General features: G+C 38.5%; 1 protein-coding gene across 3 annotated transcripts in view; it reads left to right on the top strand.

The window, feature by feature from the left end:
- Positions 1–10,727: 10,727 nt before the first annotated feature.
- Positions 10,728–25,166, top strand: part of Uqcc1 (ubiquinol-cytochrome c reductase complex assembly factor 1) — a 93,902-nt gene continuing 79,463 nt past the window's right edge. For 2 of the 3 annotated variants that reach the window (XM_026383169.2, XM_026383167.2), the window contains exons 1-3: positions 10,728–10,812; positions 18,012–18,116; positions 24,987–25,082. In XM_026383169.2, coding sequence (XP_026238954.1) covers positions 10,789–10,812; positions 18,012–18,116; positions 24,987–25,082 — 225 coding nt within the window. In that variant the 5' untranslated portion in view covers positions 10,728–10,788. Of the gene's footprint in view, positions 10,857–18,011; positions 18,117–24,986; positions 25,083–25,166 lie in introns of all 3 variants that reach the window. The other variant, XM_026383170.2, reaches the window with a different exon arrangement.

Genomic DNA, 25,166 nt, shown 5'->3' with positions numbered 1-25,166 from the left:
TCACCTACCACAGCTCCAGAGTCAGAATTAGAGCCCCTCACTTTACATTATACATTATATAAATACATAATTATACATTAGGTAAATCATCTTCCCACTGATCTCAGACAGACAAATGCCAGGCTATGTTTCTACTTAGGGCTTAGTCTATAGTAAATACTCACTTTCCCTTTTCAGTTAGAATCTTCAGGGAGGAGAGAGCACTATATAGCACACACTTGTAATCCCAGTGACTCAGGAGGATGAGGCAAAAGGATTGTAAGTTCAAGGCCAGCCTTAGCAACTTGATGAGGCTCTCAGTAACTTGATGAGAACTTGTCTCAGAATAAAAGATTTAAAAAGGGGCTGGGAATGTGGCTCAGTGGTTAAACACCCTGAATTCAATCCTGGTGCGAGAGAGAGAGAGAGAGAGAGAGAGAGAGAGAGAGAGAGAGAGAGAGAGAATATGAATCTTTGGGGTGTATGAGACCTAGCTTTTGGAAGAGGAACACAACCTCCTGGTGAGGAAATTTAGGCACCTGGATCCTCCAACTGAGGGTTCAGAGCCAGGTTTTACCAGGCTGATGAGAAACTCAAAGAGGAGCAAAAATCCAAGCCTCTGGTTCCCACCCAGGAGGCCTCAAAATTTTCCCCATCTCTCTCTAGCTAGGTCTTTAATTCTGGGAGCCCTTAGCCAAAGCTGTCTCAACAGTAGGGATTCCTGCCCAGCTATGGGCAGAACTTGTACCTTTTCCCTCTAGGCCTGAAACTTGGGTTGCCAGACTCTGAAGCAAGAACCCAGCACAGGGAGCAACCTACCTTTGAGCTGCCTTCTTGGTTTGGAGGCCATTACCTGTCCCAGAGGGGCCAGATTGATCCTAGAGCCAAGATCTCCCTGGCCAGGCCTCCTTGTGTTTGGCTAGTGGTGAGCCTGTGAGCTCTGGAAGTAAACAAAGGAGCTGCCATGGCAGACAGTCCTGGTGTGTGTGAGAGGAGAACGAGCCTGGAAGGGAGGTGCTGGGGATGCCAAGCAGACAGCTGTGGATATAAGGAGAACAGTGTAGAAGCTGGGTGGCTGGAAACCCAAGGGCAGAGATACAGGGAATTAAGGGGTCACAGGTGCCATTGGAGGCCATAAGTACTTATTTCCTGGGCTGTGCGTCCTTGGTTTCTTGGAAAGTTCTGAGAAAACTGGAGCTTCTTCCTGCCTTAACCCCAGCAGAACTTCATGAGTTACAGTACTCTTCTTGCAGAAGGCCTTGGCTTTGAATGGGCTATAGTGGCTCTGGCTGGACAACCTAGGATCTTCCTCTCCCACCACAATCTGCTCTGGAACTGTCTCTTACAAAGGAGCTAGTCAGACTGTGTACCCTCCCTCCTCTCATCTAGACCTAGGGTTTCAATCTGATCATGTGGGTGAGAAGAGCCCTTCCCACCTTTGGATTTGCACAACTGCCTCATTAGAAATGCTCTCCGTAGGTTCCCACTTTCAGCCCCAATCATAAGAAGCCATAGACTGTGCAATATATTTTTGCCCAGAGAGTACAGGACTTCTATCATACTCTCCCGTCCTCCATTTCTCAGTTCTGAAGGGCTCAAAAGGCTACACAGTTTCAAACCTCAGTTCTGACACTTAGGATTAGAGATCTTGGGCAAGTAACAATTCTATGAACTTTGGCTTCCACATTTATTAAAAAGGAGCCTGGCGCTGTGGCCCATGCCTATAATCCCAGCTGCTTGGGAGGCTGAGGCAGGAATATAGAGAGTTCAAAGCCAGCCTCAGCAAAAGCGAGGTGCTAAGCAGCTCAGTGAGACCCTGTCTCTAAATAAAATACAAAATAGGGCTGATGAATAGGGCCTGATGATGTGGCTCAGTGGTTGAGTGCCCCTGAGTTCAATCCCTGGTACCAAAAAAAAAAAAAAAGGACAAAGATGAAAGGAAGGAAGAATGAAAAATTAAAATGGAAAATTAAAATGGGAGTAAATAATATACCTATTTCATAGTGCTAAGACTATGAAAGGTACTCAGCATGGTAACTGGCAGAGATGGTACTCAGTAAACCCTAGCTGTTGTCATCATTATAACACAAACCATTATAAGGTAAAATGAGGACTATTCTTCCCACCATTCTTACAAAGAGGAAGCTGATACCCAGATAGGGGGTGGCAGAGAGGCAACCACAGATTTCCCACGGGTCTTCTAATTCTTTGTACCTACTCTTCTGGGCCCCTGACTCCGCTGACCCTGGTTCTGGCAAGCAGTTGAATCATTTCCCTGGGTCTTGGTTCCCTGGCCTTAAAAGTGTCTCCTTGGGGACACACAATGCTGTTAGTTGCTTAGGAGAAATAGCAAAGCAGAGTTTAGGCAGGGAATACGAAAGGCCCAGAGGGGAGGGAGGAGGGAGGTTCCAGTGCTCTGTTCCCCATCTCTTGGGCCCTTCCACATCCCTGGGTCCCAGGGTTACAAGAGAATCAACTTCTCTAGGGCTTGGGACACACAACCTTGGGAAGTCTCTCGGACTTCATTCTGGCTTCCTAGTACGTTCTTTCAATCTGAATATAGATGTGAGGACGCATCATAGGGAAGGGCCCGACATACATGCTTGGGAATCAAGCAGATTTGAGTTCTAGTTCCACTTTCCAGTTGAGTGACCATGAGCAAGTTATTTAACATCTATGAGCCTCAGTTTCCCTATTTGTAAAAGAAAGATAATATCAAATTTACTTGGCCTGAGAGTCAAGACAGGGAATATTTATTAGTTCCATTAATCTTTGATCCAATCATTTATTCATTAATCAATGAATATTATTAGGGTTCTACTGTGAGCCAGACACTGTGTTGAGTATTGGGATAACAACCACCACCACAATTGTTTGTGTTTATTAAGGGCTTGCTGTGTGCCAGTTATTTGTGCTTAGCACCTTACAGGAATTTTCTTACTTTGCAATGATCTTGTCCTCAGAGTCCAAACATAAATGGAAAGGAAAATATAAATCCCAAAGGATGTTAGAACAGAATAGGCTGAATCCTATGAGATGAAATAAAACAGGAAAAATGTCAAATTATCCATCTTAATTCATGAACCTAACTGCACAAACACAGGATGTGAAAAAAAATGTGCTTTTACAACTTCAGATGGCAAAGAAATGGTGTTATAGGTAGATGTGAACTCAGTGGAGTTAACTAAATAAAATATGGCTGCCTAAATGCCACAGATGTGAGTTTCAGGGCTGGGAGTGCAGCTTAGCTGTAGTATGCTTGCCTGGCATGCATGAAGCCCTGAGTTTGATTCCCAGCACTACACAAAAAGAACAATGATAATAATAAAAAGACATGTAGAGTACAAACCCAATGTAACTGTTCATTGATTTTCTGACTTCTTCATCTAAGCCTTAGCAGAAGGGAGAGAGGATATGTTAGCAAGAGGTCTAGAAATAATATCTGATATTATCTATGAGATATTATTTCTTTAGCTCCAGAAAACATAGATAGAGATATAGGGATGGAGGAGGAGGAGGAGGAGGAGGAGGAAGCAGAGGAGGAAAGGGAAGGTAGCAGCAGCTTAGAGGAAACATAATCACAACTTTCAGAAATTGAAGGACTACTGTAGATAATAGACATGATCAGTTTTTGTGCATCCAGAGAACAAATCTGTGCACAAGAAGGCTTAGAGCCAATTATTGTCATGTGTTGTGCAGTTCCTGGCACCAGGCACTATGTTACATGCTTTTAATCATTAATTCCTGCAACCACCCCATGAGATAGCTGCTATACTCTCCATTTTCCACATGAGTTACTATACTATACTGCTCCCTGAACAGATTTCAGATGAATTTAAAGGAGAGATTTTTAAGTCTAAAGATGAAATAGGCAAAATACCAAGTTTTCTATGGTCAAAATGAGCTTAGAATAATTACTTAGGAAACTGGAGAAGGGATTAGATCATAGTTTAGGGGAAGAGAAAGTGGCAGTACAGGAGAGAAAGTTGATTAGATAAACAATAAGGGTTCTCTCAATCCAGCACATTGAACATAAGTCAGAACTCTGGGGTCATACTGTATGAAATAAAATTCCAGCCTTGCTCCTTACTATCTGCATGACCTTGGGCAAGGTCACACATTTCTTTCCTTAAATATAAAATGTGGACAAAAATACTCTCAATGTTGTAAATATATATCTAGCATATGTATACAATCCTTTTTAATGATGTCTGGCCTATAGTAAACATGAATAAACCTTAGTCACAATTATTATGATTAATCATTATTTTTCTGTGATGCTGGGGATTTTAAAAGGGCCTCAACACATCCTAGGCAAGCACTGTACCTTGGAACTATGCTTCCACCCAATCTACAATTGTTTGATAATGGGAGAATCAAGATTTTCAAACTTGAAATGTTAAATAATAAAATAAGAAGTAAAGAACAATGAAAAAAATATATGATAATTTAACTCAGGTAAATAAGAGAGGGTCCTGAAGATTGAATAAAATTTGGATGGGGGTTAAAGGAAGACATTTGCAGCATACAGACTATGTGAGCAAATGAATAACAGTGAGTCTCCAAAGTGGGGCAGGCATATCCTCTCTAAAATCACACCATGTTGGTGAGTGGTTTCACTGACTCTGAGGGATGGACTCAGTAAGGGATTTCCAAGTCCCCCAAGTATGAGCACTTGAGGCTGTCCACTTGACTTCTGAGAGGTTCTCACTTGGAGAACAGAGAAAACCAAGTAGCCAGGGCCTCAAAGATCACCACTAGAGAGATGGTGAGGAAGGAGAATAGTAAAAATTGGTACCAAGACTTCAGGATACACAGAATAAATTTTGGACACTCAAATTATGTTCATATGGGAAAAATGATTGTTGAAAAATCTTTAAACATTGTATTCTCTCTTCTCTTAGCAAGCTTAACATGGCCATTTTCCCCCTTCCAGTATCAAAATGGTATCTTTGATTGAGGTCCATACAAGTAATTGGCTTGCATGTAAGGGCCATGTTGCAAGGAAAACATTTGTTTTTAAACAACAGAATCATAGTCAGCTTTGGAGATGTGAAAGAGGAAGGAATAAAGACCAGCTGTAGGAATAGTAGATTCATGCTCCCATTTCAAAAACACATAATAAAATTTACCATCTTAATAATTTGTAAGTGTACAGTCAGTACTGTTAACTATATTCATGTTTGTTGTGCAATAGATTTCTAAAGTTTTTTCATCTTATAAAACTGAATAATAACTCCCCACTTCTCTCACCTCCTAGTCCCTGGCAACTACTGTTCTATTTTACATATAAGTGAATCATAAGGTATTTTTTTAATGTTTCCCCTAAGAAATAAAGTAAGTTAAATGGGTATTAATATGACTTATTGTTTTTGTAGACTGAATAAAAACAGTCTTCAAAAGAAACCTGCAGTCTAGTTGTACAAATGGACATGCAAATAAAAAAAAAATGTGCAATGAGGAGGTTGTAGGGATAGCTCAATGGTATATGCACAAGACCTTGAGTTCACTTCCAAGCACAGCAAAACAAAACAAAACAAAACAAAACAAAACAACAAAAACCCACCACTCCTACAAATATATATACACATATATGAAAATGTTAAGGCTGGGACTGGGGCTCACAATTAGGGCACTTGCCTGGCATGTGTGAGGCACTGGGTTCAATTCTCAGCCCCACATATAAACAAACAAACAAACAAACAAACAAATAAAAGATCTATCAACAACTAAAAATATATTTTAAAAAAGGAAAAATTAAAAAAAAATATTTAGAAGGGCTGGGGTTGTGGCTCAGTGGTAGAGCACTCGCCTAGCACGGGCGAAAAAAGAAAAATTGAAGCCCTAGTAAAATTCAAACACTCTTCACTTTTTCAATTTTAATCAGCACCACATAAAAATAAATAAGTAAAATAAAGGTATTGTGTCCAACTACAACCAAAAAATAAATATTTAAAAAAATATATCTAGAAGAAAATTTTGATTTTAGAGAGGGTAGAAAGAGCTGGGATTCAAAGTGGTGGGTAAAAAGTACTTTAGCCTTGGGCTAGAGATAGGGCTCAGTTTTGTAGCATTTGCTTAGCATGTTCGAGGCCCTGGGTTTGATCTTCTGCAACACACACACACACACACACACACATAAATACTTTAGCTTTATCTGTAATATAAAGCCAGTCTTTGGAAAAAAAGAATGTAATCATACAACACCTATTAATTTAAAATTAATAGATTAAAATTGAAAAAGTGAAGAGTGTTTGAATTTTACTAGGGCTTCAATTTTTCTTTTTCTTCTTTTTTTTTTTTTAAATTTATTTGTTGATGTACCTTTTTTTCTTTATTTATATGCGATGCTTAGAATTGAACCTACACATGCTAGGCAAGTGCTCTGCCACTGAGCCACAACCAACCCCAGCCCAGCACCTCCATTTTTCCCTGAATCTTTTACTTTTTTTTTTTTAAGCAGGGAGCCAATCTAGGCATATATATATATATATATATATATATATATATATATATACATATATTTATTTTATGTGGTGCTGAGGATCAAACCCAGTGCCTCACATGTGCTAGGCAAGAGCTTTACCACTGAGCCACAACTCCAGCCTCTGACCCCTTTATTTTTATTCTCTGTTGAACTTTAAACTTTCACTACTCTTCTAAATTACAGTTCCACACCATCTGCATTCTTTTGAATAGGAAAACTCTCTCCCCTATCCCAGTTCACAGAGAAAATCAAAGCCATCAGAAAGGAAATTACATATCAACCTTTTCTCTAGTCTCCAACATTTAGTCCATTATCTCTTGTGCATATTACTGAAATAGGTTTATTTGTATATGCTGTGGTTTGGATATGTCTCTCAAAGATTCATGTATTGGAAGCTTGGTCCCGAGGGTGGCAGTATTGGGAGATGATTTGGAACTTTTGAAATGTGAGGCCTACTGGGAGGTCCTTAGGTCAATTGGGAATTCTGCCACTGGGAAGTGATAAAAGTTGTTCTCAAAACAGTGCTGTTATATAGTCTGAATCTGTTCCCTCCTGGCTTTCTCTGGCTTCCCTTTGGCAATGGGATTGCTTGTATCCACACTTGATCCTGCATGTGTTTCTGTCTTTGCCATCACTTTGATGTGACACAGCCAAGAGGGCCCTCATTAGAACTGAGTCAATGCCTGCTAGCACCATGTCCTTGAGCTTCCAAAAACAGGAGCTACATATAACTATTTTCTTTACAAAGTTAGTTTGCCTCAGGTATTTCACTATAGCAAAGAAAAAAACTGATAAAATAAAGTAGTTTTTGTGTCACTTTGCTTCTTTAATTTGATTAACTAGAATGCTTCTTTTATTCCCCTTTAATATGCAGTGAAAGTTATCCTAATTTATGTATAGAAGCACTACATCGTTGGTTTCTAATATTGCACATGCAAGTTACCCAATTGTGTATAGAAAGTATTTTCATTTAGACTTATAAAATCCTTCAAATGGAAGATTAACAGGCAACATCTTTATATTTTGTATAAAAACAAAAACAATTTTATGCACTAAAAATAAAAAAAACCCAACATTTCTCACCTCAGGATTCTTATCTTAGAATCTTCCTTCCCTCTCTAACCTCCCAATATTTGCATGTGTTTAGACACTTAGACCAATAGAGAGAATGGAATAGAGACCCTGGAAATAAATCCATATATTTATAGTCAACTGAGATGGGATCTTGCCATGCTGCCCAGGATGGTCTTAAACTTGTGGGCTTAAATCATCCTCCTGCTTCAGCCTCCTGAGTAGCTGGGACTATGGCATATACCACCATGGATGGCTTCATTTTTTTTTTTTTTTTGAGGTGCTGGGAATTGAAGGCTTACACATGCTAGGTAAAGGTGCTACCATTGAACTACATGCCCCACTCCCTGTCAAGTGATCTTTGATAGGGATGCCAAGAACACAAAATGGGGAAAGAACAGTTTCTTCAATAAATGGTGTTGGGACAATGGATATCCACATGCAGAAGAATGAAATTAGACTCTTATCTCACACCACATACAAAAATCAACTCACAATGATACAGTGCTTATCTAACATGAACTGTACTATGTTAGACAAGACATAAATATCCAAGCCGAAACTCTAGAAGGGGAAAGGCTCCATGACATTTGTTTGGGAAATATATTTATTTATTTTTGTACTGGGGATTGAATCCAGGGAAGCTTTACCACTGAGCCACATCACCAGCCTCTTTTATTTTTGATTTTTGAGACAGGGTCTTGTTAAGTTGCTTAGGGCCTCGCTGAGTTGCTGAGGCTGTCTTTGAAGTAGTGATCCTCCTGCCTCAGCCTCCTGAGTCACTGGGATTACAGGCAAGCAACACTGCACCTGGCTTATCTAAAACACTTTTTCACAGCAAAGGAAAAAAAAATCAGAATAAAGAAACTACCTATGGAATGTAAGTAAATATTCTCAAACTATACATCTGATGAGGGATTAATACCCAAAATATATAAGGAACTTAAATAATTCAATAGGGGTGGCTGATAAGGATTAAAAGGGAGGTCAAAAGCCCCCAAATTGGGTCTGGGGATGTGGCTCAAGCGGTAGCACGCTTGCCTGGCATGCGTGCGGCCCGGGTTCGATCCTCAGCACCACATACAAAGATGTTGTGTCCACCGAAAAACTAAAAAATAAATATTAAAATTATCTCTCTTAAAAAATTTTAGGATAATAGAACAAATTTAGTATAATAGAGCAAATGAACAGGGATTCAGCCAGCAGAAACAAGGGCGCCCTGGAGCTGGAGAGCTTGATGAGGACCTGACATCCCATCACTTGTCATCCTTCCTAATCCTCTGCATGATCCTCACCACTCTCAAACTCTATGGCCTCTTCTGGACCCTGGTGAGAGCCACAACTTCTCCCTATGACCCTCTCCTCAACTGGTCATCCACTCCATGCCAGGAAAAGCCTGCCTTGGTTCTGGACCTGATCACTTCGGTCTAAGTGAGTGTGCATCTGCTGGACATAAAGCCTAAGGCTTGAGACTTTTGAACTTAGCAAACAGAGGGAATATCTGTCATTAGCCTGTCATGATTAAGTGTGTTTTGCAATGCCTAGAATTAATCTAGAATTGTTTGCTGTGAATTGATTATGTCTATTGCAGTGCCTAGCATTAAGGATTGTCGTTTTCTTGATTAAGAATCTAAAGAGTGAAACTGTAAATTGAGTAATTTGAGTGAATAAAACATTGAAAGGGGCAGAAGCGTGTGGATATTCTTTATTTCTCCCCTTGACTGCATACGTCACAATTTTGCCCCCTTGCTACAACCAGGAAGATATTTTATTAAGAGAAATAAGCCAGGCACAGAAAGGCAAATACAAAGTCATCTCACTTATATGTGAAATCTAAGATAGTTGATTCATAGAAGTGGAGAGTAGAATGGTGGTTACCAAGGATTTTTGAAAATAGACAGCTCATAGAGAAGAATACAAATGACCAGCAGGCATATAAAAATGTTTATGTTGGGGAGATAGATACTGGTAAAAGGTTTCAAAATTTTAGTTAGATAGAAGGAAAGTTCAAGACAGCTAAGTAGGGCATAGAGGCTGAGGCAGGAAGATTGCAAGTTCAAGGCCAGCCTTAGTAACTCAGCAGGACCTTATTTAAAAAAAAAAAAAGGGAATATGTAACAGATGTGATTCTGCAATCTGTATTTGGGGTAAAAAAGGGAGTTCAAAACCCAATTGAGTCAAATGTATGAAGATGATATATCATGAGCTCTGTAATGTTTTGAACAATCAATAATAAAAAAAAAAAACATATTTACTACACATTAAAAAAAAAAAAGGACTGGGAGTGTAGTTCAGTGGTAGATCACCCCTGGATTCAATTCCCAATACCACACACACAAGTTCAAGAGATCTACTGCACAACATGGTGATTATAGAAAATAACAGTATATCATATTCTTAAAAATCACTTAGAAAGTAGATTTTAAGTGTTTTCACCACAAAAAATAAGTTAGGTAATACATAAGTTAATAGCCATTCCACATTGTATGCATATTTCAAAACATCAATAAATTCATTCTGTGCCTCATTTTGACCTGTCCTTAAATTCCTTCTTTGCGACGACATCAAGGACTCTCCAGGTCTCAGTTGAGGTCCACCTCCTTCTGGGCGACCTCCTCAGGACCCTTGTCAGTCCCCTTGACCAGCTTCTTCTTGTCCTTTAGATATTATCTTATATGTCACTTCCTCAGTTTATTTTTTCCTCCATAGCACTTACCCACAGTTTCTATTTTTGACAAGACTTTCCTAAACCTCCCTTATCAGTTAGGAAGTCCATGAAGCCAGTGCCCAGTGCCTCACACGTGCTAGCCAAGCGCTCTACCACCGAGCTACAACCCCAGCCCCAATCAATGTCCTGTTCTGTCCCGTCCCCATGGAAAGGGAGGGCTCCTGCTGGTCACTCAGTCTGGAGGGGAATGGCTCTGGCCCGGGGTTGCTGAGGCGTGAGGCTGGGGAGCTGGTGGAGGAGAGGGATGCGAAAGGCCGGGGTCCACGAGGCGGCTGGGGGGGAGGGCTTGAGCCACTGTGACGTGGAACCAAGAAAGGAGAGACCCGGTACGGCGGCGCGCGCCAGTCCCGACAGCCACGCGCACAGCCACTGGGTAGAAGCCAGCGCGAGCGCCGCCCCTGTGCGCCTGCGCCGCGGCTGCCTGTCTCCCTCCCGCAAAAAAAAACCCTGAACGTAGTGAAGGGGTGGTGGCAGCGGGGATTCCGGAAGGCCACCCTTCACCCGGAAATGGTTGTTGAGGAACATGGCGTTGCTGGTGCGAGTCCTTGTGAGTGCAGGAGCAGTTTTCTATGGTGGCCTGCCGGGTCTCCGGCTTGGAACTGGGGAGGGCGGGGCGGGAGGATGTGGAAGGATGTGCACGAGGGGAGCCTGTGCTGTAGCGTGGCTGCGTGGCCGCCTTTCTGCGGGGAAACTGAGGCAGCTCTCCACTTCTCCGTACCCCTGGTTTGGGCTGCGCTTTTCCCTCTTTCAAGGAGGGAGAGAGTGACGGTGGACCTTTATTTGAGGAGGTTTGCTTTTCCTCGGGCACCACTTCCGCTCAGGGAGAGGAGCGCCCAGGGGCACTGACTAGAGTTGCGGAAGACCTGAGTTCTAGTCCCTGTCACTGATGCTCAAGTGTGACCTTGGCAAAACACTTTCGGGCTTAAAAGTCCCCATGTGAAAAATGGACACTTGTCTCTTTACAGTCCTTTTGGATTCCGAGGTTCTCTGAGTTGGTTTTTTTTTTTTTTTTTTTTGAGACCCTAATCAATTCTTAAGTATAAAGTTGACTGAAGATTTTGAGGTTGAAAGCTGCACGAAAACCCGGGCCACATCTGTCGTTTTCACTTTGCTTAGCATAGTGTCTGGCACATACAATAGAGACTTTTTTGCATGAGTGAATGAAGTAAAGACTACTAAACTCTTTTTTAAAAAATATTTTTATTAGTTGTTGATGGATCTTTATTTTATTTATTTATTTACAAGAGGTGTTGAGAATCAACACCTAGCATGTGTGAGGCAAGAGCTCTATCACTGAGCCACAACCCCAGTGCAAGACTGCTAAGCTCTTTAGTACCTATATGGGAAGCTACTGCACCTTTTGAGACTTATTTCCAATCCTCTTGAGATTCACTCTTTCTAGCATACTCCGACATTTAGAAATTAAGGGTGGAAGAAAGTGGCAGCAGGAAAAAAAAATGTGTCCAGGATACAGAGTTTAATTCCTAATTGTAGAGGAATGGGACAGTTAATTTTAGAAAGTCTTTAAAAAACTGGGTCAAGCACACTGTTTTTTATAACAGACATCGCCTATTCCTGCCTCTGGCCATCTTTTGAATTGTTATTTTACACTTGCAGTTTTAATATTTTAATATATGGCTTACAATATATGACTGCAATTTTGCATCTAAAATTTCTTGCCAGCCCAGCAAAGTGCTATACCCTTATACAGCAGCAGCTCAGTGAATATTTGAGGATTAGTTCCTGTAACTTACAGGAAGATTTATTTGGTGAATTAATTGTTGATGCCAAAATAGGAATTGATTCAGATCTAAGGACATCTGGGGAAATGGCAACTAGTATGTTCTAAATTATTTATTTACTTTTGGTAGTCCTGTGAATTGACTCCAATGTTTAGCACATGCTGGGCAAGTGCTCTACCCCTGAGCTACACCCCCAGCTCTAAATTATTTGTTTTGTTTTTGCACTGGGGATTGAACTCAGGGGCAGTTGACCACTGAGCCACATCCCCAGTCCTATTTTGTATTTTATTTAGAGACAGGGTCTCATTGAGTTGCTTAGCGCCTTGCCAGTGCTGAGGCTGACTTTGAACTGGCGATTCTCGTGTCTCAGCCTACCAAGCCACTAGGGTTACAGGCATGCATCACTGCACCTGACTAATTATTTGGTTTTTAAGATGGATATTTGGGGGAAAAAGATGAAAAGTTTATTGGGCAATCAAGATGAGTTGAATACCTTGATTTGTCTTGGAAGTTAGTGGCTGCCCCAGCTATCCTATATATTCTTTTTAAAAATCTTTTTATTTTTCTTGTAGCTGTAGATAGATAGAATGCCTTTATTTTATTTGTGTATTTTTTATGTGGTGCTGAGGATTGAACCCAGTGCCTTATGCATGCTAGGCAAGTCTCGCTGCTGAGCTACTGCCCCAGCCTCTTATATAGTCTTGTCCCTGAGCATACTACTTTTTAGATGGTAGCATCCATAGAAACCACCTCTTCACCTCCCCTCGATTAGACTCATCTTTTCCTCCCCCTCCCCTGTTTCTTCTCTAATTATTATTATTATTATTATTATTTTTGGTACTGGGGATTGAACCCAGGGGTGCTCTACCACTGAACTACATCTCCAGCCTTCCTTTTTAAAAATTTTGAGACAAGGTCTTGCTGAATTGCTGAGTCTGGTCTTGAAATTCTGATCCTCCTGCCTCAGCCTCCTGAATTGCTGGGATTGCAGGTGTGTGTACCACCATGCCCAGGTTAATTATCTTTTTGATATAGTGAGTGTAAGTTTAGAAAAGGAAAATTGGGCTGGGATTATGGCTCAGTGGAGAGTGCTCCCCTAGCACGGGCCGGACCCGGTGTGATCCTCAGCACCATGTAAAAATAAAGGTGTTGTGTTGTGTCCATCTACACCTAAAAAAATAAATATTTAAAAAAAAAGAAAAGGAAAATCCCTTTCACTTTATCGTCTGATTCCCTGAGATGGTCTCCTCCTCCCTGCTGCCTTCTTCTTGGTACTGGGGATTGAACCCTGTGTGGTACTATTGTTGAGCTACATCCCCAGCAACCCCCGCCCCCCCCCCCCAATTTTTTTTTAAATAATAGGAGACTTTCTTTTTAATTAATTAATAAATTTATTTATTTATTTATTTTTGTGGTGCTGGGGATTGAACCCAGGGCCTTGTGTATGCAAGGAAAGCACTCTACCAAATGAACTATATCCCCAGCTGCATCTTAAATTTTATTTTTGTTAATTTTTTTGGTGTTGGGATTTAATCCAGGGGTACTTAATCACTCAGCCATATCCCTAGTTCTTTATATTATGAGAAAGGGTCTCACTGAGTTGCTTAGGCTGTCCTTGAACTTGCCATTCTCCTTCCTCAACACCCTCCCAGCCACCTAGTTGCTGGGATCAAAGGCACGTGCCACCATGCCCCCCCCCCCCCCACTTAAATTTTATTTTGAGACAGGGTCTCACTAAGTTTTCCAAGCTGACCTTGAATTTTCAGTCCTCTTGCCTCAGCCTTCTTAGTGGCTGGAATAATATGCATCATGGGTATGCACCATTGAACCTGTTTCTCTAAGGTCTTTTTTTTTTTTTTTTCCTGGTACCAGGGATTGAATCCAGGGGTTCTTAACCACTGAGCCACATTCCCAGCTCTTTTTTTATATTTTATTTAGAGACAGGGTCTCACTGAGTTGCTAAATACCTTGCTAATCTGCTGAGACTGACTTTGAACTTGTGATCCTCCTGCCTCAGCCTCCCAGTGCCTAGCTATAAGGTCTTCTTTTTTTTTAATATTTACTTTTTAGTTATAGGTGAACACAATATCCTTATTTTATTTTTATGTGTGCTGAGGATCTAAACCAGTGCCTCACACATGCTAGGCAAGCACTCTACCTCTGAGCCACAACCCAAGCCCTCAAGGTCTTCTTGTAACGTGATATGTGATAAGGCAATGAAAACTCCCTGAGGATTAGTTGAAAGTGACTACTTATGGTGGATGTGACCTTGAGCAAGTTCTCTAATCCTCATATTTTCTTAATCAGTAAGGTTGCTAGGGTTGATTAGACAATCGATTGCTATGTTTAAATGATTCCTTCCTTTTTAATTCAGCAACTGTTTTGGGTGTTCACTACATTTTAGGAACTACACAAAGCACTGCATGAAAAATCCAAACCTTAATTCAAATTTATAATCCAATAGGAGAGAGAAAAAGCTACTAATAGAATACTTGGAAAGTGATATTAGAAGTTTATACCAGATACAGATAGATGGGAGCAGAATAGAAGGGCACTTGAAGACAGGAAGGAGATGCTTGAAGTAAGTGAGATAGTGAGATATGGGAAAAAGCCATAGAGAAAAAGAATTAGTTTATTTTAGTGTTAGTCAATCAAGGAGCTATATCTAAATCTGTTTGACTGGATTAGGAGCACTCAGAGAAATGGAAGAGACCTAGAGTGTCATGCTTTAGGGTATCATGGATTTTATTCTGAAGGCAGAGGGTAGCCTTTGAAGTATTTTAAGCAAGTTTTAACCTTTTTTTAAAGGTTTTTTTATTCACTTATTTTTCCCCCTAATTTTTCTAAATTGAGGAATAAACAACACAATAAATTACACTATTTAATTGTACAATTTGATAAGTTTTGACACAGTTTTGATACTGAAAAGCTGTCACTACACTAAAAGTAATGAACATATCCATCACTCCCAAGTTTCTCTGTGGCTCTTTGCAGTAAGTTTCTCCTGTTTGTTGTTCCTTTTCCTCCACAACCATAAGTGATCAGGGAAAGACTTGTGTTTAGTTTTTCTTCTCCCCAGCACTGAGGATTGAACCCCCAGGACACTATACCATAGAGCTACATTCCCAGCCTTTTTTTTTTTTTTCTTTCAGTTTTTATTTTGAGACAAGATTTTACTAATTTGCTCAGGCTGGCCTTGAACTTGTGATCTTGCTGGCTCAGCCTCTGGAGTCACTGGGATTATAGGCTGTGTACATAATAAATACTCATTCCTATTACTAGGTTTTTGTTTTAATAGATTCCTGCAGGAGTTGTAGATGGGTCAATCAGAGGGGGCTGAGATTAGAGTCCTCAAGTTGGTCTGAAGCCATTTAAATAATCCTAGAATGATGAAGATCTGTACTAAGAGAAGGCTGAGTAAAGGAGAAGGGATGGTCAGGCTGATCAAATAATATGTGTTCTTTGAGAACAAGGCTTTGAGGAGCATCAGCCCCATTCTGGAGTTGACTTTCCCCAGAGTAGCCTGAGATCCTTCAAGTAGATATTGCTATTTAGAAAGCAAATCTGGATGTGTTGTTCATTGCTATTGGGGTGTCATTGCTTCTAGGCCCTATCAGGACATAGGTAGGAAATAATATACCTGAACATGTGTACATTTCTTTATTATATGTCCATATATTAAACATACCAATTACTCTATATCCAATCCAATCTACCATCACAGGGGTTATTCTACCCTTCTTCCTTGCCATATTTATTAACTCCTTTCTCTCATAGAAACCTGACCCTCCCCCTTAATGTATTTACTGTTTTGATCATTCCTTCTTGTATGTAGTCAGTCTTCTGAAAACTCATATTGGACAAACTCAACAAAGTGGGAGAAGGCTGTGTGTTCAGTAATAATTCTTTTTTTTTTTTTTTTTTTTAATGGTGCTGGGGATGGAACCCGGGGCCTTTAGATAGTAGGCATGTGCTGTACCACTGAACTGCATCCCCAGCTCAATAGTTTTTCAAAGAGTGGGTTAGAGATTCTCTGCTGCTTCATAATGAAAGTACATTGTAACCTGTAGGAGTTTGTTACAGTAGTTTCTGTGTTTGGACTATGGAATTGATATAGTAACCATGGCATTCAGAATATAGGTATCACAGGGGGATTATTGAGTAAATATGGTGATTATAATCAATCTTTATTCATGTATTCTGTATTTGTTAATTATTACCTGGTTGCTAAATTTTATTTGTAATAATAAAATCAATAATTCAAGTACTTTTAGTCATTTGCAGACATGTACAGGGTGAGAAATTTGAGCCACTAGTGTACACTGTTCCCAGCTGAAGTTGAACAAGGCAATACTCTGCCCTCTTATTTCAACTTTGAAACTGTAAAAAGTATCCTTTTAGGGGTCTGTGTAGTACCATGTTTTTCACATTTTGTGCTTTGTTGGTGATATATTTGTTTAAACTGCCCCCAAATGTAATGCTGGAATGTTGTCTAGCATGGCCAAGTGTTAGAAGGCTGTGGTATCCTTTACAAGTGTCAGATATCTAAGTTTTGTTCATGGGTGAGTTGTAGTGCCATTGGCTGTGAGATTAGTGCTGATGACTGTTAAGCTGGGCACACATAAAACAAAGTTATCTATTTATTAGTTGATAAAAATTTTGTAACCAGAGGCTTATAGGGATCTAATACTGTCTTTCCCCCAGGAACAGGGATTCAGTATGCTAGGTTAAAAATAATATTTTAAGAAAATGGTTCTTGCTGCTATGATAGTTTGCAGGGTAAAGGGAAGCCTATATAATTCAGTAAAAATTATTCAAAATGATAATATTGCCTGGGTGTGTATTGTTTGATTATCATAGTGCTTTTACAAATGTTCTTTTAGAAGGGAACAGTTAATTACGATTTTAGAACTGTGAGACACTTTAGATAGCATCTGAATGTTTAAAATACTAATGCCTTTCTCCATCCCACCCCTACCCCAGGAAAGTGGAGATCAGATTTAGCTTAATACTTAATATTGAACATACTGCATGCTACATTTGTTAGTTTTTTTTTAAATCATGAGAAGTAGGGATTTAATCTTCATTTTACAGAAAAGATAACCAAGCCCCACATAGGCTGTTAACTAATATGTAGCTTGTGAACAGAGGAACCAAGAAGCATCCTATTGCTTTCTGATTCCAAGTGCTTGGCTTTTTCCACAATTCGCTGTTTTAATCAGTTCTCTACCTAGCTAGGCATGGTGGTACATGCCTATGATCCCAGTGTCTTGGGAGGCTGAGGCAGGAGGATTTTAAGTTCAAGGACAGCCTCAGTAATTTATCGAGGCCCTGTCTTAATATAAAGTATAAGAAGAGCTGGGGATGTGGCTCAATAGTTAATCGCCCCTGGGTTCAATCTTTGGTACCATAAAACAAAGCAAAACAAACAAAACAACTACAAAACTTACCTATGGCTAGTGTTAAAGCTAGAAGGGACCTTGGAGATAATCCCTTTACCTTTTCATGTGAGCATGGATTCTGGAGTTGGGCTGCCTGGGTTCTAATCCTAAACCTGCTGTTTATTAACCATGTAACATTGGGAAGTTGCTTATTCTATACATATCTTCTTCCTTTTCTGGGTATGTAGTATACAGTATGGAGTAAAAACAATATACCTAGGTAACTGGGTGATTATTGGAAGGTTTAAATGTTGGAGTGAAAGTTCTAGCCCTCTAAATTTATGCGGTTCATTCTTTTGGCAACCAGCCTCTCATCTTCTAAGGGTCATCTCATTAATGTAAACTCAGGTAAAGTTGAAAGGGGCTTATTATAAACACAAAACTTCCTTCTATGACTCAGAAATTTTAAGGGTTTTAGGAACTCTTTGCCTAGAATTAGAGATGAAGACCAAATACAAATTTCTTAGTAGATCACAATATCTCAGGTACACTGTGCCTTCTACATATGGAGTCTGATATAGGTTCCTGACAATGTTTTTTTTTTTTTTTTTTTTTTTCTCTAGAGGAACCAGACTAGCATCTCCCAGTGGATTCCAGTATGCAGCCGATTGCTACCAGTGTCTCCTACCCAAGGACTGTGGAGCCGGGCTCTGTCTGGCACTTCCCAGGTAAGGTTTGTTGTTTCTTTGCTGGATATGAAAACCTAGTGTTTATGTGCAAATGTCATGTATTTATAGATTAGCTAACCAAATTGTGTGATGGAAAAACCTCATGAGACCGCTCTGGGTCTCTCTGTGCTAGCTCAGGACTGATTCCTGCAGTATGGTGTCTTGGGCGTTGCTTCTAAATATCCCAGCAATGGAACTTAGCCTAGGATACCACGTTACAGTCCGATGATTTTTACTGTTGGGGAGCTTTTCCAGATATTCATCATAGAGTTAACTTTTTTCAGTTTCTTTTCCAAGCAACTTTATGCTGCTTTTATTTGGGGTATGAAATGTTCTTCTTCTTTTTCCTTTTTATGAATGTAAAATCCAAAAAACAATTTTTTGAGGCCTTAGTTTACTATTGACTACGTGATTCATTATAATGTAGTTAATATTGGACATATTATGAATGGCTTTATTTCCTCCTTATTTTTGTTATTCATACAAATACTTTAGTAATAAAGTGAATAAAAGTCACCTATGACTTCACGTCTGAAAACATTGGTATTTTGATCTCCAGTGTTTTTTTCCTGCCTTTGTTTGTGTGTATATACTAATTTTTTTTCCTTAAGTTCCTTAACAAATATCCACAAAGTTTTATATTCCAGCTTTTCACTTATTAGAGCAGATTTTATGCATGTTATTTAGGTAGCCTTTATTTGATATTAAAATTATTCTCCTTTGCCATCATAAACTTAAACACACATTTTTTATTTTTATTTTTATTTATTTTTTGGTGCTGGGGTTCTAACCCAAGCCTCATGATACTGGGCAAGTACTCTACTACTGAGCCATATCCCTAGCCCCTATTTTTTTCTTATTTTTAATAGGGTGTTCCATTACTCTAGGTACCTCATAAGTGGAATTGTATGTGACTTTTTGAGACTGGCTTACCTCACTTAGTATAATGTCTTTATGGTTCAACCATGTTGTAGCATGTGACAGGATTTACTTTTTGCTTTTAAAGGCTGAATAATATTCCATTGCATATACATCACATTTTTTAATCCATTTGGGTCAGTGAGCATTTGGGTTTCTTTCATCTCATAGTAGTGCTATAGTGAGCTGGGCATGATGGAGCATACCTGTAATCCTAGCTACTCTGCAGGTTGAGGCAGGAGGAGTGAAAGTTCAAGGCCAGACTGGGCAACTTAGTGTGAGACCTGTCTCAAAATAAAAAATGAAAAAAGAGCTGAGGATGCAGCTCAGTGCAGGAGCACCCTGGGTTCAATATCCAGTACCTCAAACAAAACCCGCTATAGTGAATTATAATATAATATAGTGAGATCTTTTGAATTCTTTTGGATGTATGCCCAGATTGGATTGCTGGGTTAGCTGGATTATATGATAATATGATAATTTTTTATTTGTTTGTTTGCTATTGGGGATTAAACCCAGAGGCACTCTACCACTGAGCTAGGTTCCCAGCTATTATTTTGAGACAAGATTTTGCTGAGCTGTCCAGACTGGCCTCTAATTTGTTAAGGAACTTTTGTTATTTTGTTATGTGCCACTATGCCTAGCTATGTATGATTGCTCTATTGATGGTTTCTGATTACAACAGTTATTACTGTGGTGTTTGCCTAGTATTTTCTATTTCCATCATTCTTACATTTATTAACTAGAGTCTTTTGTAAGGAAGATCTGTCAGTTCTTCCCTACTTATTTACTTACTCAATTATTTATATCAGTATGAACTCATGAATGTTTATTTTCTTCCATGATTTATAATCCATTTTCTAATTAGTTGTTTTATTGATCCATTTGTCACAATATTGGCTAATGAGAACACCTTCAATTTTCTTTCCCCATGCCCTCATCATTTTTTGAATGCTCCCTTATTTCCTTGTACCACAAGATGTTTTAGGTTATATTTTCCTTATTCTAACTCTAGATCCAATCATTTCTTCAAGGAACCTTGGTTCCTTTTAATGGAGAAGGGTATTTCTAAATATTATTCTCCAATAAAATTATCTGGTTGTTAAATGTGCCTGAACCTGTGTTGTTGAACTGTACTCAGGTTTTTTAAGGTAGCTTATTAGAAGGGACAGAACATAGCAATCCTTAATGAACTGTATTTAGTGTCCTAATTTTTAAAATGGGTAAGAAATAGTATTAGCTGAACAAAGTTGTTATGAAATAAGTAAGACATAAAGGTTCTGGGTACACAGGAGAGCTTCAGTAGGTTATAATTGCAAGTTTTATTGCTCTGCATTTTCATGTTACTTGTGTGAGTTTTCTCTTTAGGTATGAAATGAACCTCAATTTTTTTTTTTTTTTGTCCTAAAACTACCTTTACCAAGTTGTAACCTCTCCCTTGGTTTTAGTTTCCTCATCTGTGAAGTGAAAAAAGGTTAGACTAGAAGATCACTGAGATTTCTTCCAGCTCAAGTGTTATTCTAAGTTACTCTTTAATTCTTTAGTTGCCTTTTCTCCAAGCTAAACAGATTCAATTCATTTTAACCTTCTACTAGGACCTTTTATTCATCCCTTTGATCATTCCTGTGGTTCTTTTTTGGACCTTCTCCAGGTTATCCCTCTCTTTGAAAAAAAAAAAAATAGAAGAAAAATCCACCTAGTTTTTATTGAATACTGACTACATGCCCAGAATAGTGTTGAGCTTTGGGACAGAAAATAAAAGAGGTGGAAGATGGCCTGTGCCCTGGTGGATCTTATAGTTTTGCTAAACTATAAGACACACACACCTCTATGGCATTTAAGAATTGCTTCAGTCTGTTTCTCTTTCTCTGTCTCTCATCAAAGAAGTCTCTTGATTTTCAGAACTCTTTTTTAAAAAAAATTATGTTTTTTGTTGTATATAGACACAACGTCTTTATTTATTTTTCTGTGGTGCTGAGGATTGAACACAGTGCCTCATACATGCTAGGCAAGCGCTCTACCACTGAGCTATAATTCCAGCTCCAAGAACTCTTTTGAAAGCAAAAATAAAGGTGAAATTTTAGCTGGGTGAGGTGGCCCACATCTGTAATTCCAGAGACTCAGGAGGCTAAAGCTGGAGGATCAGAAGTTTGAGGCCAGCCTCAGCAAGGCTCTAAGCAACTTAGAAGACCCTGTCTCAAAATAAAAAATAAAAGGGCTGGGGATGTAACTCAGTGGTAAAGTGCCTCGTGTTCAATTTCCAGTACTAAAGCAGTTAAAAACAGATGAGATCTTACGTTCCTTTTAACCAGGGGCCAACTGCAAAAGAGTTTATCACTGTAGATATCTAGAACAGGTCTTTACTTTTGTTATGTGATGTAGTTTGCACACCCCTTTTATGTTGTTTCATTTGTTTTTAAAAGACGGACAGAAGTGGAGCTTCAGTCTAAATCTCTGACTCTGTATTCTCTTTCCACTGCACGAGGCTTCCTCATTTTTTCTTCTTTATCTTGTCCTCTTCTAGAATGACTCCAGGTTATTCTTTTTCATTTCCAAATTTATATTGTTCACACTGCTTATTTCACATCTTTTTAAGCATTTTTTTTACATTTTATTGAGATATAAGTGATAGAAAATGGCACAAGTCATATGCGTATAGCTTAGTGAATTATTACAAAGTAAACGTACCCAACATCCACATGGAGGAAGAACATTACCTGGACTACAGACACCTCCATCCCTTTCTAGTCACTGCCTCCACCAGGGTTAACTAGTCTTCATTTTGAATACTGTAGATTAGTTTGCCTTTGTTTACATACATATAGTATGTAGTTTGTTTGTCTGCTGTCACTCAGACTTGTTCTACAAATTCATCCATGTTGTTTTTTTGTAGTTATAGTTTATTAATTCTCATTGTATAGTATTTTATTATATGAATATGCCACAGTTTATTTATCTATTTCATTGATGAATAATTTGGTTGCTTCAATTTTGGGGCTTTTATGAATAATGTTGCTATAATCATTCTTGTTCACATGTTTTAGTGAACATATGTATATATTTCTGTTTGGTAATGAAAGAGAATTGCTGAGTCTTAGAGGTTGTATATACATTCAGTTTAAGTAGATACTGCCAAGTATTTTTCCAAAGTGACTTAACATTTTACACTCCCACCAGCAGTGTCTGAGAGTTCTAGTTGCTCTATGTTCTTGCTAACGCTTGGGTTATTTTTGTTTGTTTGTTTGTTTTGTGATGAGTGACAATTTAAAATGTGATATTCGGTAAAGTTTTTCCTCTTCTTCACAAGATTATGAGTCCTTTGAGAATGAGGATTCTGTCTGTATCCAGAATCCTGCATAAGGACTGGCATATCCTGGGCATTTAATAGAGGTTGGGAGAATGAAGCATATATTATTTGATGAATGTGTAGATAAGATCAGGAAGGAAATAATCAGAAGTAAAAAAGTGTACAGGTATAAGATTCATTCACTCAATATATTTGAGGGTTTCCCTTGTGTAATGCACTGTACTTGATTCTAGTGATACCTCCTTCTTATCCTGATGTTTATTTTTGGGTAGTGGTGATTGAGAGTAAACAAATACATGAATAAATATGTAATTATACATTATAGTGAGACCATCAAGGAAATGAATAGACTGATACTATGACAGAGAATAACAGGTTGAAAGGAACCTGTTTTTAGATAAGGTGTTCAGAGAAAGCCTCTTTGAAAAAAGTGACAGTATTTCATGTTATCTGTTGTCTTTTAAAAAGTTATTTATAGATGTTCTTTCAATTAAAACAAAAAATTGAGGTCTTAAATGGTCAAATGAATCTTTTTGAGAGAGCAAAGGCAAGAGTGGGTAGTACAAAAAAGTATGTATGTTTATAGATAAGTATAGGTGTGGGACAGTTAGATGTTGTCCTTGGTACTAAGTACATAGATACTTCAGTAGTTCAGGATAGTGTGAAATGTTTTTACTTATTAATAAAGGAGGTACAAAAATACAGTAGGTGATGGTGCAGTCAGAGAAGAAATCCATTGATTATTCTTAGAGCTGTGGGCCAGAGAAAGATTATACAACTTAATAGAAAGAGAAATTAGTCTGAAGCACAGCTTATTGAAACTGTTCTTGGTTGTGTTCTTTGAACTGGTTTAAATGCTTTGCATTCTAGATGGACTATTGTGTTCTAGATGGACTATTATAATGATGTGTGTGATGTCATGGGAGGTGTTCTGTTTAGTCCCTGTTTTATAAAGCCTGCTTGATACTCAGGAATTAAATAAAGCCCAAGTGTCCCTGGGACTTACCAGAAGGATTCTGACTAATCTTTTAATATCCTTGTTTGGAAAGAAATGTGAATAGTAATGTTCCACAATTAGAAATTCTATTTTCCTTCATTAAGATTAAAGAGGAAAATCATTTTCATTCCATGTGTCCCATCTCTTCTTGGAATAAACCAGAGTTGAGGGATTAACTCTCTTCCTGCTCCCTCCCCACCCTTTTTTATTGTAAAGGTAATAAAACTTACTGAGGGTTTGGAAACTAGATTCCTAAACTTAGTCACAGTTCTTTTTTCTCCCACCAGTACTGGGGATTGAACCCACAGCTCCATACATACTAGGCAAGCACTCTACCACCGAGGCACATCCTAGCTATTACCCATAATTCTAATGTAACAAAATGACCCTTTTTCTGTGTGTTGCTTCCTAGATTTACCCATATACATTTATGGTTTTGCCTATAATTTTATCCATATTATTAGCATTTTTGTGTTAAAATAATAATTTCTAATGTAACCATGACTTTGGGTGCTAGAATGGGACAGGGTACATTTTAAGAAATGTACTACTTTGGTGTGACATGTTGTTAATGGGGGAAGTTGTGCGTTATGGGGAAGAGGGCATGTGGGAACTCTGTGCTTCTTGCTGGATTTTGCTATGAACCTAAAATCTGCTTTAAAAAGCCTGTTAAAAATAGCAGTGGTTACCTGATTATCCATTGAGTGCCTTAGTTTAATTAACTCTCCTCATTGGACTTTCCCCTCAGTTTTCACTCTTGTAAGTAATGCTACAATGAAGATCTCTTGCATGTAGTTTTCTTTTTTATGTTTCCAAAACTGTGTATTGTTCTTAATAAAAACAGCAATCTAGTAAAGTTGTGGTGAAGATTAAAGAAGGATAGAAGGATTTTTATATGGCAGTTAGCATAGTACATGGCACATAATAATTATAAATAGTAGCTATTAATTACCAAATTGTTTTCAAATGCTGTGTGAACATAAAAGGAAACCAGTTATGGTCTGAACAATGATGTTGATGATGATGTTGGTGATGCAAATTTCTGTTTATTGAATATCTATTTTGTGAGAGGCACTTTATATAATTGTCCCCTTTAATCCTCACTGCAATAAATGAGATTCAGTAAGTTACCCATAGCCACTGAGCTTGTAGGTGACTGAAACAGGTTTTAAATTTAAACTTAATGTCTTTGGGTTTTTTACCTCTGTGTACTGCACAGCTGCTGATATTTAGATACTAAATCTGAGTCAACTTTAGGAAACAGAATTATAATAAGTATCTATAATTAGTACTATATATGTAGTATAATTAGTATAATAGTATAGTGTATATATATATATATATATATATATAAAATAAGTATCTATAATCTATAATTCTGTTTCCTAAAGTTGACTCAGATTTAATTCCATGTTTCCAGGGCTGAATCCTTTTATTTCTTCAAGTATTTATTAGGTATCTATTGAGCACCTACCATGTATGAGACACCATTTCAGGGGCTGATCTTGGGTCCTCTTGGTGATCACATCACCAGGAACTATGTTAAACAGGGTTGGATAGGTTGTAGTCCTATTTTAAAGCAGTTTTCTCAGATTAACTCTCTAAGTGCATGTTCATTATTGCTTATGTTTGTTTTTTTATATCCCAGTTGCCCCAGATGAGCCAGTCCCGAACCTGTGGTGGGTCAGAACAGATTCCTGGAACAGATGTGCAGCAAAGTAGGAATTATCACACCACAAATAAGGTGAGAATTATTAATGTTTTCTATGTTTATGTAGTGCTTTTTAATTATTTATTTATTTTTTAGTTGTAGTTGGACACAATATCT

The sequence above is a fragment of the Urocitellus parryii genome, chromosome 6 (genome assembly GCF_045843805.1).
Source record: "Urocitellus parryii isolate mUroPar1 chromosome 6, mUroPar1.hap1, whole genome shotgun sequence".
Taxonomy (NCBI): domain Eukaryota; kingdom Metazoa; phylum Chordata; class Mammalia; order Rodentia; family Sciuridae; genus Urocitellus; species Urocitellus parryii.
Note: the sequence above shows the minus strand (reverse complement) of the source record. Positions and strands in the feature narration are given on the sequence as shown.